We start from the raw sequence: 17,125 nt of genomic DNA, 5'->3' as shown, positions 1-17,125 counted from the left end.
AATAATTACCTAGCCTTAACAGCATCTGATAACTGTAACCACATTTTCTCTAAATATTTGTTAACATCATTCGCCGTTAATGAGGGATCTTCATCGGCCACCTGGTCAAAATGTTTTTCACAAAATGAAGCAAAGCCAGGTCCTAATTTGGATTTCTTTCTTTCTAAAAATCATAATTAATCACAGTTATATTTTAATTTTAAAGACAAAAGAGATTTTTTTGAAATAGGTTAATGTGATCTAGCTTCAACTAGTTTTGTGAATAAAGAATTTAAAATTTATAAAATTCTTAATAACTTAAAGACAATTTAATGTGTGTTCAAGTATAATTACAAACAAATGTTCAAATGCGTGAATACTGTGTAATACAGTAATGAACATTTGTATAAATAGTACAAATAACTGCAAATCATTTTTTTAAATCTGTAAAGGCAATTTACTGTCATACAATGGCTTCCACGGGTCATGCCAATATTTATGGAAATGTAAAGGCAGAGGAAACAGTATAAATTAGTTGACGGTAAGGAGGTAAACAGTTGAGTTATTGATGAAGGTTTCAAACGTTCAAAAACTCTAGCAAGGAAAGAGTGTCGCAAGTTTTGTAAGAAATGAAGTCTTATGCATAGTGGGCCCAAAACACTTCTCAAACTTTGAACAAAAATTGCTCTTATATCTTGGTTTAGAAATTATAAATTTATAAGAACAAGACCATGTACTTATTTAAAATTAAATATAAAAACTGCGAGGTTTTTTTTTCTGCCAGGATAGAGGGAAATGAAAAGAACAGAAGAAGAACTGCATATTTACTAAACTCCTTAACAAAAACTTACAGTTTAAAATGTTAAGTATAAGGGTTGATTAAACGCCAAAAGGTACACAAATCAGCGAGTACCCAACATTTCATTAATACTTCATTAATAGTCAAGTAATTCTACTGCATTAATTTTCATTAATAAGTTATTTTTTAGAATTTATTAGATGTCACAGACCTTATGCTGGCCATTTTCATCTACAAAATATATGTTCAAGTAGCACTGTAGATTGACTGTAATATCTATTTATCTATAATAATCAAACTATTAATCACAGGTTAAAAAGAAAAACCTTATAAAAAATAAAAAAAAATTATGAGGCTAAAAAATTCAAAACCTTGTTTAAAAAAATGCTTACACCAACATACATCAATGATTTTGTTTATTTTATTTATTTATTTTTATTTTTAAATAAAAATCGTCGGTTTAAGTTCATTCTTCGATTAAAGTAATTGTTATTTTATGTAGTAGTCCAAACGTTTATAATAATAGGTAATAATTATCTGGCTTTATCGCAAATAATATAGTTTTCTTCAATTACATTCTCCATCTAGGTATTCATTCCACAATGTTGTATATATGTAATATAAAGTAAATAAGATATGCATATTTTTAGGACATCTAATTATTCCTGTATTTTTTACTATATCGTAAGTAAAATAAGGGGGTCTAAATTAAATTACAATTGAGAAATGAATAATTATTGTTGAATAATCTACTTGTTACTAACTGTGTGTTATTTGTGCTCACGAATATTTCGGTAAGACGAATTCAAGACAGTAGCCGACTCTAACTTTGTCTTTTTCTACTTTAACATGCATGTACATATATGTGATTTATCATAAATATAACAAAAAATATTATAAATGAAGTGGCCAGCATAAGGGTCTGTGACATCTAATAAATTCTAAAAAATAACTTATTAATGAAAATTAATGCAGTAGAATTACTTGACTATTAATGAAGTATTAATGAAATGTTGGGTACTCGCTGATTTGTGTACCTTTTGGCGTTTAATCAACCCTTATACTTAACATTTTAAACTGTAAGTTTTTGTTAAGGAGATTTTTGTACCTTTTGGATAGATTTTCCTTTTTGTCTATTTTAGAAAGTTACATATCTTCTTTACAGATTTTTTTAAAATTTGGAATAAGCAATGCTATCATTATAATCTGATAAGGTGTTAAGTCGGAACCGTAACTACCACTGGAGAGATCTTTTTATAGAAAGATTATAGTTGCGTTCCCCCAAACCATCCTCAATAACAATTTTTTTGAAAAAGCGTTTTGAATAACATAGGAAGGTATTTGTGCGTAAATAGCAAAATTAAACTGCGATTTCAGTACTTCCTTTTAAGAGGAGTAAGAAAAATAAACTACGATTGCATTACTTCTCCCTAAAAGGCAAAGAGGAAAGATTTTTTAATCGAACGACAATTCATTGATTTAAATCGGTTCACTCATTGATAATTTAAACGATTGCAGTACTTCCTCTTAGTAGGTGTAAGAGCAAGATGGCACTACACAGCCACGTAGAGGAGCTTTAACCACTTATTCGGGCTGAATTTTATCAAAATCGGACTAAGCGTTATAGAAATATTGGTAATAATAGTTTTAGAAAGGGTCTTATTTGGGTGGGGCGAACTCCCCTCCTTATGAGGCTCGGCGTCGAGACTTTTAAAGTGCAAATCTGTACAAAATTTCGATTCGAATGACACTTCATTCATGAAAATCGGATCACGTGTCGATAATTTGCAACGATTGCTATACTTCCCCTTAAAAAGTGTAAGAGCTGATCGTCGCTTTAATGTTACGTAGGGGAGCCCTTACCCTATCACCCTACCAAATTTTATCAAAATCGGGCCAAGATTTACAGAGTAATTAGTAATAATAATTTTGGAGGGGGCCTTACATAAAGGGGGCTAACTCCTCTCCCATTCGATGTACAGCATCGAGACCCCCAAAAGGCACATCTACATAAAATTCCGAATCGAATGACACCTCATTCATGAAAATCGGTTCTCGCGTTTAGGCGCTACGTTGTTTACAAAAAAGGTAACAACAACAACAACAAGAACAACAACAAGAACAAGAACATTTTTTGAAAAAGCCGTTTTTGCTCATTTTCGGCAACTTTTTTCTCGAAACCTATTAGATCTGGGTGGTTGCAAAAAAATTACAGTTATAAAGGAGGATTTGCCCTATAATTTAAAGAAAATTTGGGAATTTTATCTTTTATAGAAAAAGAGAAAAAAATTGTCAAAGTTGGGTGTTTTTCAACGTTACGCTTTTTCGTGCAGTTTTTGATGGTCAACCCTTATACAACTGTCCTACCGGACAGTTTTAATACAGAACGATAACTGACATGCTGAAAACAAGACGCTGTAGCCTCAGTTTTTGGCTGAAGTAAACTTGCAGATGTAAAGGAAATTGTGATTATTGCTGTTGCTAGATTTATATTGGTTAATTAATTAAATTTAAGGCAACATACGCGAAGAATTCTTTCACGATTGTCCACGGATGCCGAGAACCACAGTACAGCTAAACTTACAGGAAAAAACACACGTTTTTAAATCAGTTAGATCGTGTAGTCTAAGACGGGAACATAATGGAAGTCAAATTCTTAATACCAAACTGCTTAATCATCTGACAATGGATCGAAGTCAGGGTTACGACGGATATAATCCGCGATATAATCCAGCTCAGAGGATGTAACCACATTTTGTTATTTTAATTTTCTTTTTAGAGATAACGTAAGTAACGTTCTTGAATTTGGCTCTTACCTTGTTGGAAAAAACTGTCAGAAGCGGCCAACGATGTCTGTTCTAATGATGTGGTTGCCGCCTGAGGTGGTAACTGCGATGAAGACTGTGGAGTTTTTTTCTCTCCGTTGTTACTAATTTTTGTATCACTATTGTTGGGAGTGTCACTTTTTCTGTTTACACCCAGAGATTTTCTACCAACTTTTTTCTTACCAGTAGTTGTTGGCGTGGGTGTAGGCGTAGAGGTCGCTGAAGAAGGAGGTGTTAGTGTCTCTGATGGTTCCAGTTTTGGATATTTTCTTGGCCTGCCACGAGGTCGCTTTGGTGGAATTTCTTGTTTTATCTAATTTAAAAAAAAAAAAACTATTTTCAGTGAATGAACCTAAGTACCACTAGTTTCTCAAGGATAGGATCAAGGAATGAAGTCATTCTAACATCTAAAGTAGAAGGACCCAACGATTAGAACTGAAACGTCTATTTTAAAGGCTAAATACACCCGCAGAGTGACGATCTTTTACTAACAAACTAACTAACTAAAAGAAAACACTTCGGACTATGCAGTCGATTAGATTAAGACAATTTTTACAGACGCACCATATTATGTTTCAAAATCAAGACTAAGGCATACCGTATTAAATATACATACAAAACTCTAATGATGCTATCCATAATCGACTCATTAAAAACGGCGATAAACTCATTCTTATCTGATAACATTCAAACAAGCAACACTACCAGCACAATCCACTTTATAGTCTGAAGACTAAATCAAAATGTTTTCTGCAGTAAACTTACAGACCGGAAGGCAAAAGGTAACACCACCTGTCAAACTAATACACATGTAGCTTAAAATGCTATCGATAAACGGTTTAAATGAAAAACACTTTAAAAAAGTGAATGAATTAATCGAAATTTCCAGAACTGTTTTAAAATATATCCTTGGACCAAGCAATATGAAAGATTTATTCGAAGTAATAATAAAAGAGCTCCAAAGCCTGTAAAAACTCCATTTCAACACTAGAGAATTAATTAAAAATTTAATTACATTCTAATATTAGAATGTAATTATTCTGATATGTTTTCATTAAGTATTAAAATACTGCAGCACTAGAGCTACTCAACTGTCGATCATTGAAAGACAAATCGGAATTTAGACAAGCGTCATGTCTTGTACCATCGTTAATGCTAAGAGGATTTGACTATGAATACACTTCTATCTAAATGATTCAACAGTGGAACCTATTTTGTCAAGTTTGCAGTATGTTAAGACAGAGTGTCAAGAAAATGTACTTCGTAAGGTAAGGGTGCAATGTCCGCAGGGATTTTAAGATTTCTTAAAAAAAAAAACAGCTAGATTACTTCACTACCGGGACTTGTTAAAAAAACACCTGAGGTAAACTACAATAACTTATGAAATTTCACAAATACTAACATTTACCTTTGTTAAATTCACTTCTGATTCCGTTTGAAGAGGTGACATTAGAGAGCTGTTACCTTTGTTGCTATTCTTTCTTGGTTTATTTTTTGCCATCTTTTTCTGGACAGATTCTGGCTCCTCCTTTATCTTCTCGATAATATGAATTGGAGCGTCCACCTGGTAATTGTTGTTGCACATTTACTAAATGAATTACGTATGTATAATATAAAATACATTTTTAAAATTTTTCGCTGCTTATTAGTTATAGGTATATATATATTTTTTTTTTGTTAGCAAAGTTATAAAGTTTACTAAATAATTTCTGTAGCTTGTTGCAAGAAGTGCCAATGTGAGATTTTGGTAAAAATGAGTAAATAATCTGTTTTGATATATTAACCATCAGTATTTTTCTTGCAAGGAGTGCCGAAGTCAAGTTCAAAGTAATAACTGAGTTACTAAAACTTACTAGTGCCAATGTCAAAATTTAGCATCAATATTTCCCCCCCTCCAGGTAAACCAAAGAGGATGTACACTGGTAATCCTTTTTTTTTGACATTTGCACTTCTTGCACCAAGCCACAGAATTATTTCCTTGATCATCTAAGAATATTAAAGTAGGAAAGGAGAAACCCTCAGCAATAGCGAGAGAAACCGCTATCCATGCGTGATTTAGGGGCAATTAGGGACATCAAGTTTAAATCGTTTTCTTAAATTACCTCTTCATCCAGAGAGTCCTCTTTTATGTCAATTCTAAACTTTTTTACATCAGTTTCACCAAGCGCGGATTCGGATTTTCTCTTTTTTGCCGCTGTTTTAGCTTGATTTTCTTTGATCCACTGTAAAGATTTCCTACCCCGTTTGCCGCTAGTGACTGGTACTGGCGTCCGACTGTCTGGTGTAGCCGGTCCATACGGTTGCTGAGATTGGGTGATTGGAGTAATAGGCTGAGGAAATGCTTCCATAAAATATTTTACCCTCTCAGACCTGGAATAATGGAATAATAATTACTGATCTCAATAACATATTAAAGCACTACAAAGATAGCCCCAACTGCTATCTTGAAGAAATGCCTCTTCTTGAATGCTACGGCTTTAAAGTCTCATCTTGTCAATTGCATTACTATTCCTGGACCAACCCAAGTCTCGCCTTTTGAGGCTAATTTCTAAAAGAGGTAAAGTTAATTTTACTAACCTCGGAGCTTCCTTCAAACTTTCAGCTTCGCTAACAGCAGCCTGCCACGCTTTCCTTACAGAAGTGGTGACTGAAAATGATCTGTACAGTTTGGGAAATTTCTTCTTTATCTGAAAACAACCATTACAGATCAAACATTACAAAGGTTGAATTCAATCTTATAATGTATAACATTCTCTATTTAGCTGACCATTTAACTTTACAAAGTTTAAATTCAATTTAATTTAATCATAGATTGAACTTAGGGGCAAGTAGATCGCCTGGCCAGAGGGATACATGGAGCCTTTATAGACCCTAACCTATACTAGCATTTCAAAATGCCCCAACTGGTGCAATCTTATCAAAGAATGAGAGTAGAAACCTCAAGAGTTGTAGGTGTCTAAGTCCACTATGTTTTTTGGACGATCAAAGACCTATTTGACAAGACAGTATAGAATGAAGAAGCATATGTATCGTTTGGGCCTGTTGCGTGTTGCCTACTGGTTTTTGACAGGAGAAAAAAAAAGAAGAAGCTTCGCCGCGGGTATTGTATCATTGTGAAGGGCAGATTTGGCTCAGACTTTGGAATAGGAAAACTCATATCTTAATACTTTGCCCAGGATAGATTTTATCTAACATTAGACTTCCAAATCTAATCAGATAGGTCTTGAGGAGGTGTGCTCTAACATTTGAGTGCCACAAGAGTCCCTCTAGTTCTTAAGTTGCAGCGGACTATTTAACCAATCCTTAAGAATCTGTTTTGACCAAACAATAGAATTACTGGCAAGGGATGCCTAAACCTACAGCATTTAAACCTCCAAAACATTCGCTAAAAATGTTCAGGGTATCTCAAAATATGTTTCCAATGAAAATTGGATTTCGAAAAACTAACGCAGTCGTTTCTTGAGTAATAATTACAAAAAATTCGAACTAATAATGTTCTTGTTGTAAACAAAGAAAGAAAACAGAACAAAATAATAGTAAAAACCTTTTTTTTTTTACCTTTGGAGTACATTTCTGTTCAGCAAGAGTTAAGAATGCGTCAAGCCCTTGAAAAGGTAAAATATTCCCTTTGTATATCCAACTTCTCCTTCCATGATCACCAAAAAATCTTACATGTATCAAATCTCTTGCCTGTCTGAACTTGCCAATAACTGAAAATGGCAGGAATACCAAAAATCCAATTAATAATAAGCACCATTTCATTGATGAACAATTAAGAAAAAAAACCAAAGGAATTAAATGCATTACATTTCAATTTTGTGAACGCATTTTCAAAAGGATCTCTTGTAACGGTACACGGCCAGTATGGGAAACCGCCGACACAAGCCCAAGCCAGATCTCCTACCATCCATCTTGGCTGGCCATCTGGTCCCATTTCAACGGTGGTACCTGCAGGACTGGTATCCAGTGGATCAAGGTCTAATGTATCTTCAAGTTCTGTCAGGATTTCCTCGCTCTCTTCAATGTCTGAAGAGCCCTATGTAAGAATTAATTAAACATTTTTGATTACTTTTTCTATTTGCTTCAGAAATTAAATTAAAATTATAATCATAAAAGATTATTTTATTTTTAATGAAAATCCGATCTATTATTATTAAATTTCAACTTATTGTACGTATAATATGTTTTTTCAGGAATTCTTAGATTTTCTGGTTTATTCCTCAGAAGGAAAAATGAAGCCGCTTATATGACAACATTCTTCGACCTTAAAACTGAAAACGCAATACATAACCCAATTTTGATGTGACCAATTTATAGGATTATTTTGAGATCTAGGTCTGGGCAACAGGGTGAATGGAAGAAACCTGCGTTAAATGTTTGTACTTTGCATTTTGTACTTAATTTGTACTGCGAGTACGATGGATTCTAAGCAGGTTAATGCAAGGGATTAATTTTTTCCCAGAGTGAGATTGAAAATCGTAGCCATTAACATGGAAATCTAAAAAAAGAAAGAAAAAAAAAAAGTTATCATTAAAGTGGTACTTCTGATCGAGAATTTTCTTCAAAGCTGGTATTTTTTACACATTTAATCCTTCTTAACCAGGAGTAAATGATGGGCTCGTAAATTACACTTTTAAAAGGAAGAAAACCTTCTTTGTCGTAGAAACCTTATTTATAGGAACTAGCTCATAACATCATACTCTGCAGAAACACGGACCCTATGTGCTAGCGCAATCAAACTCGCTGAAGGTATTTGAGCGTAAAAAATATTAAGAAGAATATTTGGACCCGTGCTGGATGGTGGGTGCTTGGAGAAGAAGAAATAATAAAGAGCTGTATGAGTTATATACAGGGATCTGTGATATTGTACAGTTGAGGAGGATTGATTGGCTAGGGATATGTTGCGAGAATGGCGGAGGACAGAATGCCTTGGAAAATGTTATTTGCAGACGTGTTCGGTACGAAGAAGAAGAGGGCGAGACCTAGATGACGTTGGCTTCAGGATGTTGAAAGGGACCTTGGAGTGCTAAAGGTGGAGAACTAGAAGAGAAGGGCCATGTGTAGAGAGGACTGGTGGAGCACTGTTGGGGAAGCCAAGGCTCACTATGGGCTGTAGAGCTGTTTAGTTAGTTAGTTAGCGTATTACATACTTAGTTTTCCAAAAAATAATTGAAACATTTTTGGAAAAAAACACTTCACATGAAGATTAAACCAGGAAATCCAAGCTACGCAGCATTCCCAAACTCTGAATAATCATTTAAATATTGTGAATTTGTATTAGAAAATAATGAGTCAAAATCATAGTTATTTCTTATTAAAAAAAAACAACAAAAGCACTAAAATTATCGGAACTACAAAAGCGATATGAAATTTGTTTGAAAGCTTTTTTAAACATGCAATGCAGTTAAGAAAGATAATTATAAATAAAAGTCGAGAAATTCGAAGAATAAATAAGAAAAAAAGACTGATGAAAAAGAAAGTAAAAGATAGAAGCTTCCTTTCAACATTAAATTTGTTTTTTGAATATAAAATACGTAGTTTTTAAATAATGACGTACTTCCCAAAAAGAAATTTTGCTCAAAAACTTTTTATAAATTTTAGCCTACAGAAAATTGTTGAGAATCAATGAGCTAGCAACAACAAAAAAATGATCTAGTCTGTGGACAATGGTTAAAAAAGAAGCAATACTGGGGCTGAGTACAATCTGCCTTGACTTCGACTATTTTGGATGCACAATAGAACCATAACACATTCCAGGAATGGCCCACAATCCGAAAAAACGCAAAAAGAATTAGATCATAGAGACATCGACTAACAAAATGAACTGAGCATGAAAGTCAGAACCCAAGCGGTTTAAGCCTATCTAAAAATAAAAATAAAAAGTTTGAAATAGAAAACAGAAAAATAGTTCAACACTCTCTGATTACGATTAGATTAATAAGAACATACGTTTATATCCTAAGATTTCTTGAAGAAGTACTCAAAACTGAGTACACTTTCTGAACGTTTACGAGAAAAAAAAAACATCAAACTTTATTAACTGTTTCACTAATTTAGGGATGTCTTGGGTGGGCAATAAATGAGATAGGGTCGGCTAAAAAGTTCAAAGCAGAAGCACTCCTTGTTTTTATTATTATTATTCCCAGTGACCTTATGGATGGTCACACCAACGTTTTTCCCCTGGGCAGATCTCTGGAGAAGAAATATTTAGCAATAGAAGAGGTAGGTTTAGAGCACTTAAAGGCTTTCGTAGGTCCAGATTAGAGGTGAAATGAAGTACCTTTTCCCTAAAGTGGCATGGTGGGACCTTTCAAGACTATGTCCTTTCCCCACATTAACATTCCAAGTAGGGAGCACATTTTTAAAGGGGAATACTACCTAAAGCTTTTGGCTCTTCTTGAAGAAAAAATCTGATCCCTTCAAGGCTATACTAGAAGATTCTGCAGACTCGGTAAGTCTAATTAAACAGAAAGGGCTCTGAAAGATCATCTAATTATGGACGTCACAATAAATCCAGTAAGTAGCAATGGCTTACTTGCTAACCAATCAGAAAAGTTAATGCCGTTAAAAAAAAGAAAAAAAGTTTATAACATGAAATATCAAACTTGTTTCAAGAATTATCAATCACAGCTGAAAACTTTAACTTCCGCTTAACGTCAAGGATAAAATACTATAATCGTATTTTTCTCGTTTTTGGTCAGCCGTAATAAAATAAAAGGTAATAAATAGCTTTATTTTCTATTTAAACAAAAAGAAAAAGAAACTCTAAAAGCTTCTTCATATAAGCTCAAAATAAATCTACTTAAGAAAGCCAGGGGAAGAAATGACTTAATATTTTTTTAAAATGAAACGAAATTATCCAGACCATTCATTTTGTAAATTTGAGATTGAGATGTTGCACGTGCAAATTTTGGGTACACCTCCGTCAAAAATTTCATAAGTATCGCAAGGGTTGTTCGTTGGGTTGCTAATGAATGATATAGGTCGTATACTCAAGTTCTAAACAGTTGCCTTTTGTTTATTGTTTCGAGTATTAGAGATAGTGTAGATTACTATACGTATTGTTAGGCTAGAATTCTTTCAGGGTGCCAAGATCTCTGGGAGATCAGGTAATCTCCGAACATACAGAGCAAAGTAAAGGTCGTAAATATGGAGGTATACGAGTCTGGAGCATTACGTTTTCACTGGTGAGTAATTAGAGGGTAATGTTGTCTATTACATTTTGAAAATTATATAAAAATATCACGTGGAATGTGTTCCGCAATTTTAAAAAGGAAAGACAATCCAGACTAGTGTAGTAGTAGTAGTTGTTAGCAGGTCTGTTTTACTATGTGTCATATAAAGAGGATAAGGTGGAATTTGCAACAGTTAGACTGCTGAGCCTAGAAAATTACTTTTAATAACTAACTAGATGCAGATCCCGTGTATGATGTGAGAGTGACAGAGCTACCAGCCACGTGTAACTAACAACATTAGATCGAGATACAGACAGAATCGCTAATATTTTTGTACAAATACTTAACATCCCTCCTTGTGCAAGGATTTGGAATATTTTACTAAAATTTAGGCAATCATTCTAACAAGTGCATGTTCGAAACTACAAAGGGAACTTCACTGTCTGAGCGATTGAACGACCGGCTAACTTTTGACGGACTTGTACCCACAAAAATCGACTACAACTGTTGGTGGTTTAGAAAGATAATAATAATAAAATTCATAATAATAATGTTAATAATTTTTTTTTTTTTTAAAGTATTTTAAAAAACTACATTATAATCTATCACTTATTTCCCTGGCCCAATTAAAAATTCTTTTATATCGGTACCAATATCGCTTGGTCCATCAGTTCTGGTGGTATAGGTAAAGTTTGCGTAGAAGTTGGTATTGGCACATTGAGCTCAGCGACTCCATGTTGTTGATGAAATCGTTGCTGTTGTTGTTGTGGTGGTTGTAAACTTGTTGTTGTATTCGCCGGTAGTTTATGTCCAACGCTGAATCGTTTCTTTGTAGTAACAGTGGAAACAACCGTAGTAGCAGTAGTAGTAGTACTGATCGTATCGCTGCTGTTAATACTTTCGCTAGCTATACCAGTTGAGACATTGGCGATGCCAGAATCAGATAGTGTTCTTATCTTACGAGGTCTACCCCGTTTTCTGGGCGATGATTGTTGGCTATTGCTGCCCGATGATATTGAACTACAAGTACTTTTACTATTTGGACTCCTGTAGACTGAATATGGACTAGATTTGAAATAATGCAACTGATTGTCGGCATCAATCTTCAAATATTGGCTCACCTGTGCGTAAAACAAATTAACAAGAATTAAAAAAAAATATATTCAAGAAAAAAAGGAATGAAAATATTTCTTATTATAACGTAAAAAATGAACTTTAAGACACTGTAATTATGTAGGGAATCCTGCAGACTTAATTGAATAGAACCCTTCTGAAGGACACATTCCCTTCTAAGTAAAGGAACTGCAACAATACGGAACTTCCCCACTTATTGAGTAAGTAAAAAGTTCCCCCTCTAATAAAGTGTTTGAAAGGAAGGAGAAAAAATATTGGTAAATAAAATTGGACTGTCACCGGAAGTACAGGCTCGAAGGGCCCCTGAAGACTATTGGTTTGATTGAGTATGCGCACGCTATAAAATGATTTTCTTTAAATTTCCTTCCCTAAGTACACATAAAGACTTTTCACTTTTATTTAAAACAGTTCCCTAGGGAAATTTACTTTTTGCGGGTATCAGCTTAGTAAAACCTTAAGCATCTCTCTCTTGTCAATAAATCATACATCACTGCATTTAATTCAAATTTATGTATCAGTACAGAATTAATGTATTGCTATTATTTTAGACGTACATTAGATTAGATTAGATTAAATTAGGGTGGCCTCAAGGCCTGCGCCACCGCGACCCCTATGGATCTATTGTGGCTCCCCGGCTTTAGAGCTCACCCTCCAGACCCGTCCGTTTAATCAGACTCTTAATTCTGGAGAGTGGCTCCTGGGTAAAGCTCTCAGGCCTTGGTTTTTCCTCCCCGAGAAGTAACATCCTTAGCCATACGAGCCCCTCACACTGACACAACACATGCAGTGCCGTTTCTTCCTCTTCCTGACAGAACCTACAAAGGCTATCATCTGCCAGGCCAAGACGTACGTTAGTCATTATTAATTTATTGTATTAATGATTTTTTAAACAATATAATCAAAGTTATATTAATTATAACTTTGATTATTAAAAAAAAAAAAAAAAAAAAATCTCTATAACAAAAATTAGCAGTTTAAAAAAAGTTGAGTGCAAGGAGGATATCCACATTTTATTATTTCATGTTATCCACATTTTTATTTGGAGTTTTATGTTGCCTTAACTGCGGTTACATACAAGAAACTCATTATAAGAATTCTCCATAACTATCCTAGGTGCTACACGTTGGCAGCCAATTCCAACTTATAGATTTTCATTCTATTCATTACGCTACAAGAAACTCTAGGTTTCTTTTAAATTGCTAACTGTTCTACATAGCAGGACTGCGTGTTTCCTTCAGGAATTTTATAGGGATCTAAGAAGTATGGTATATGTAAATGAATGGCGTGAGTGGACAGAGCTCTGTTTAAAATAGGAATGAAGAATAGTCTAGACTAGGGATTATTATCAGAGCCTATTCGCATCCCTTCGCATAGAACTGCCCTAAACTTTTTCCAGGAAGAGTCTCAAACAGGGAATTGAAGTGAAAGCAAGAAAACAGGATTTTCCTTTGATATTCTTTTACTTTGTACAATATTTTGAAATCATTTACAGGAATAATATAAAAAAACAAAAATTTCCTTACCTTCTTATCAGTAGATAGGAAACCATCTGCAATTCTAGGTTTATGCGAACGACCATATCGGCTTACAGCGGCCATATTTGGAGTACTGGTGGCCGTCTTTTTGCTATAAGTTTTCAATGGTGTAGATCGTCTCCATTCTTGACTGTAGACATTGTTAACTAACACTAATTTACTAATATTTAAATCAGGCCCTTCGTTATCTTCTTCATCGTTTGAAACAGCCATTGCGTTTGTTAATTCTGTAACAGTGGTCTCTTCGGTTGCACTAATTGAACTAGCGGTCATCGCTTTATATTTAATAATTGTGTTGAGTATTCTCTCACATCCAATGAAAGTTTGTTCAACGCAATAAAGTTTTCCTTACAAATCGATTAGTTTCATACACACATGTGATATAAATCACATTGTGATTTTTTTATTTTTCTTCGAGAAATATATATTTTCTTTCTCTGTTGTACATGTAATAAATTCTTGTATTAATAGGCTGTTAAAAAGAAAAAAAATTGGTTTCTGTTAAAGGTGTTAACAACTGTTTATTTACTTATTTATTTTATTGTATAATTACATGAAAAATATATTCCCAGTTATATTATTTTCTTCACTAAAAAACTAGTTAACTAACTCCTTTTCAGAAATCACTTTTTAAGAGCACCTTAAATCACCATCCAAACAATACTGCCATTTCTTTCAAATACTTTCAAAATTACGGTTGTTAATTGCAAAAGTTCCCATCAAGCAGAATATATATACCTCAAATATTCAACTTACAACACACAGAGCCACTTCCCCAAAACACATTCGTAAAGAGAGCTGGTCATTTTTTATATCTTCTAGATTAGTTAAGCAATCACCATATCTTGATTTTTTTTTGGTAATTTTATACAAAACAGACAATTAACAATATAAAAATAGTGAAGAAAATATTAATTTTTTGAATAGTTGTTAAGTTATGTTATAAGAATTAGTAATTTGTAATTCAAATACTTTAAAAATGTTATTTTGCATGCACGGTAAATAGTTAAGCAAATATTTTGACTACATATTAGTCATAGAAAATTAAAATTATATAGTTTTATTCACTGCTTGTAGGTCTTTTTCTAAAAAATCAAAATGGAATTTAATGTTTTTGAGAGGCTAACAAGAATAAAAATCAGATAGATTTATCTAATTTGGGCTGTATACACCAAATTTAGCTGAATTAAAGAGAAAAGAGGATGAACATCAGAAATTTCAAAATTAATAAAACTAGTAAAAGACACAATAAAATATTTTATCGATATTTATTAAGTCAAAAATATGGTTTCTTGGTGTTGATTTTGTAAATCACATGGGTTGATCATGGTATGTATCCATGTGTTGAGTTGATTGGAGTTGACTGGGCACATTGAAACAACAATAACCGTCTTGGGAGTTGCAGGACAATTATAGCAAGTACTAGCGATAGGTCAGGCAAGTTATTCCCAAGAACTTTCTTGGACCAAAACAAAGGACATGTTCATAGTTTAATCTCGCAGATAGGAATTTTTACAACCAGAAATTGAAGTGTTCATTCATACACGAAGTACTGCTGAAGTTCCCGACTATTTCTTTTCAAAATTTCTGGCACTCTTGACATTTCAAATATATTTTACTGGCCAAACAAAAAATAAATTCGAATATTCAATCATTTTTCCCATCTTTTCTTGAATTTCTAAGATTTAAAAGAGAAAATCTGCACATTTGAGACTAAAACTGTGTGGCAAATTTGTCCCATTTCGAAAGAGCTGAAGGCACTTCATCAATTAGATTATTCAAATACAAGAAAAGAAAGGAACAATTATTGAACACCAGCTATCTGACGAATTCAGTGAATCGAAAATAAATTTAATATTGAGAGACAATTTGAAGTAACTTTAATATAGAAAATAGAGAAAATAGTCTGAGGGTTACCATCACTTAAAATAATAGAATAAGTTTTTACAAAGAATCATCAATTAGTAGCAACCTTAAGAAATAATTCAAAAATTAAGTCTTCATCATTGTTCAAAAAAAAAAAAAAGTTTCGATACCAAAGTAATACATCTAATTAACTTTTTCTCCTAGTTTTAAAGGGATTCTGTTATAACTATCCGGAAAATTAGAGGAAACTAAAAAAAGCAGTTCAGAATTATCTATTTTTGGTGTTAATTGAAAGGAAATGGTAAATATACTCACACAAGTGTCTTCAAATCCAAATTTGTTTACTGGTTTATTAGTAAATTTTTTTTAATTAAAAAAATATATATTTTAACCAATTGAATATAAATCCCAACAACAATCTGATAGACGTTAGATCATTAAATGTGCATTCATTATTACAGCAGTTATAAGTAGCACTTCTACATTTATTCTGGAAAAGAAATTTTAAAAAAATTAATAAGGTGGGGTTTAATTCATTAATAATAGGAAGAATAAGTAAGTAATAAACATAACGCTGCATTAAAAATGAATTGAAGGTAAAATTTGTACATTAGTTTTACAAAACTGTTTTAAATTTCAACTTTTGCTCTGTCAATATTTCTTTCACACTGGTAGGTGTCTAAAGTGGGCCTAGAAGTAAAGGGCAGATTCTGTGGGAAGATGCGAGACTTTACAACTCATAGGAGGAACCACTGAAAAAAATATCTGGAAGCCTAGGTCGTGAAAAAAAAACAGACAAATTAAGAATGCTAAACTCTTCCTAGATTCCGAGATTTCTCAAAATTATTTTTTAAGAGCGATTTGTTCGGCCCCAAAGTAAAGCCGGAATCTATTCCAGTCGCAGGGCGCTGATTCCTAGCCGACTTGCAGCCCTAGACTTGGTAAATATACATTATAATGCAAAAAGGCAGCAATTTTGCATTCCGCGAGGATAATTACATTAATTAAAAGTGCTTGACATTAATGCCCGCACCTCAATATTTGAATAATAGATGGTTACATGTTGAGTTATTCATATTTAGTTATTAAAAAGAATTTCTGAAGAATATATTCAAACATCTACTGTAGAACTAAATGGTTTTTGTAAGCAACTTCATTTAAAGCTTCTTTAAAGAAGCTAATAGTGCTAAATTAATAAAATTAACTAATGTTATCATTATTACTAAGAAAATATTTCGGCAAGCAATATTTTCATTAAATGAAATTAAGAAATTGTTTTGATTTTTTGAATATAATTCTTTAAACTTTAGATTAGCTAGTACAAAGTAAGTATAAACTAAAATACTTTTACGATTCAAAATTATAGTCATGTAAATAACAAAATAAACTAACTAAAAATTATTTAAACTTTCACATCAAATTATAAGCTCAAATTTATCATAAATAAAACAGTCCAAGACTTACGGTTAAATAAAGGAATGTTTTTAAAAAAGCAATCTTTGTCACAGCGGTTTAAAATCACAAATCAAACCTTTATGATGAAATATTAATCATTTTAGTAAACGTAAGTATTAGAAATACCCAACAAGTTAATAAAATTATAAAGTAAACCAAAAATTCTATTAGCAACAACTTTTTAAAAAACCCATTAACCTTCCATTAATAAACATTTGAAATAATAAATCTAATTTCACAGATTTCCATAACAAACACTTGATACACTTATTTCTTGAATAGTATTCAAACTCGTTAAGTTATTAAATACGAATAAAGTTAACTGAATAAAAAGTTATAAACTCCACAGATAAGTGT

The 17,125-nt window shown here is 32.9% G+C and overlaps 1 protein-coding gene across 8 annotated transcripts in view; it reads right to left on the bottom strand.

The window, feature by feature from the left end:
• NSD (Nuclear receptor binding SET domain protein) overlaps positions 1–17,125 on the bottom strand; it is a 33,024-nt gene that overhangs the window by 14,569 nt on the left and 1,330 nt on the right. For 3 of the 8 annotated variants that reach the window (XM_074113366.1, XM_074113365.1, XM_074113369.1), the window contains exons 2-11: positions 15,629–15,803; positions 13,436–13,919; positions 11,429–11,899; positions 7,411–7,639; positions 7,162–7,313; positions 6,181–6,290; positions 5,706–5,973; positions 5,006–5,167; positions 3,595–3,916; positions 10–163 (exon numbers count right to left, since the gene is read on the bottom strand). In XM_074113366.1, coding sequence (XP_073969467.1) covers positions 10–163; positions 3,595–3,916; positions 5,006–5,167; positions 5,706–5,973; positions 6,181–6,290; positions 7,162–7,313; positions 7,411–7,639; positions 11,429–11,899; positions 13,436–13,720 — 2,153 coding nt within the window. In that variant the 5' untranslated portion in view covers positions 13,721–13,919; positions 15,629–15,803. Of the gene's footprint in view, positions 1–9; positions 164–3,594; positions 3,917–5,005; positions 5,168–5,705; positions 5,974–6,180; positions 6,291–7,161; positions 7,314–7,410; positions 7,640–11,428; positions 11,900–13,435; positions 13,920–15,628; positions 15,804–16,777; positions 16,799–17,125 lie in introns of those variants that run through there. The other 5 variants (XM_074113370.1, XM_074113371.1, XM_074113367.1 and 2 more) reach the window with 4 other exon arrangements.

This window comes from Rhodnius prolixus, unplaced genomic scaffold (assembly GCF_049639745.1).
Source record: "Rhodnius prolixus isolate KJV_2025 unplaced genomic scaffold, Rpr scaffold_7, whole genome shotgun sequence".
Taxonomy (NCBI): Eukaryota; Metazoa; Arthropoda; class Insecta; order Hemiptera; family Reduviidae; genus Rhodnius; species Rhodnius prolixus.
Note: the sequence above shows the minus strand (reverse complement) of the source record. Positions and strands in the feature narration are given on the sequence as shown.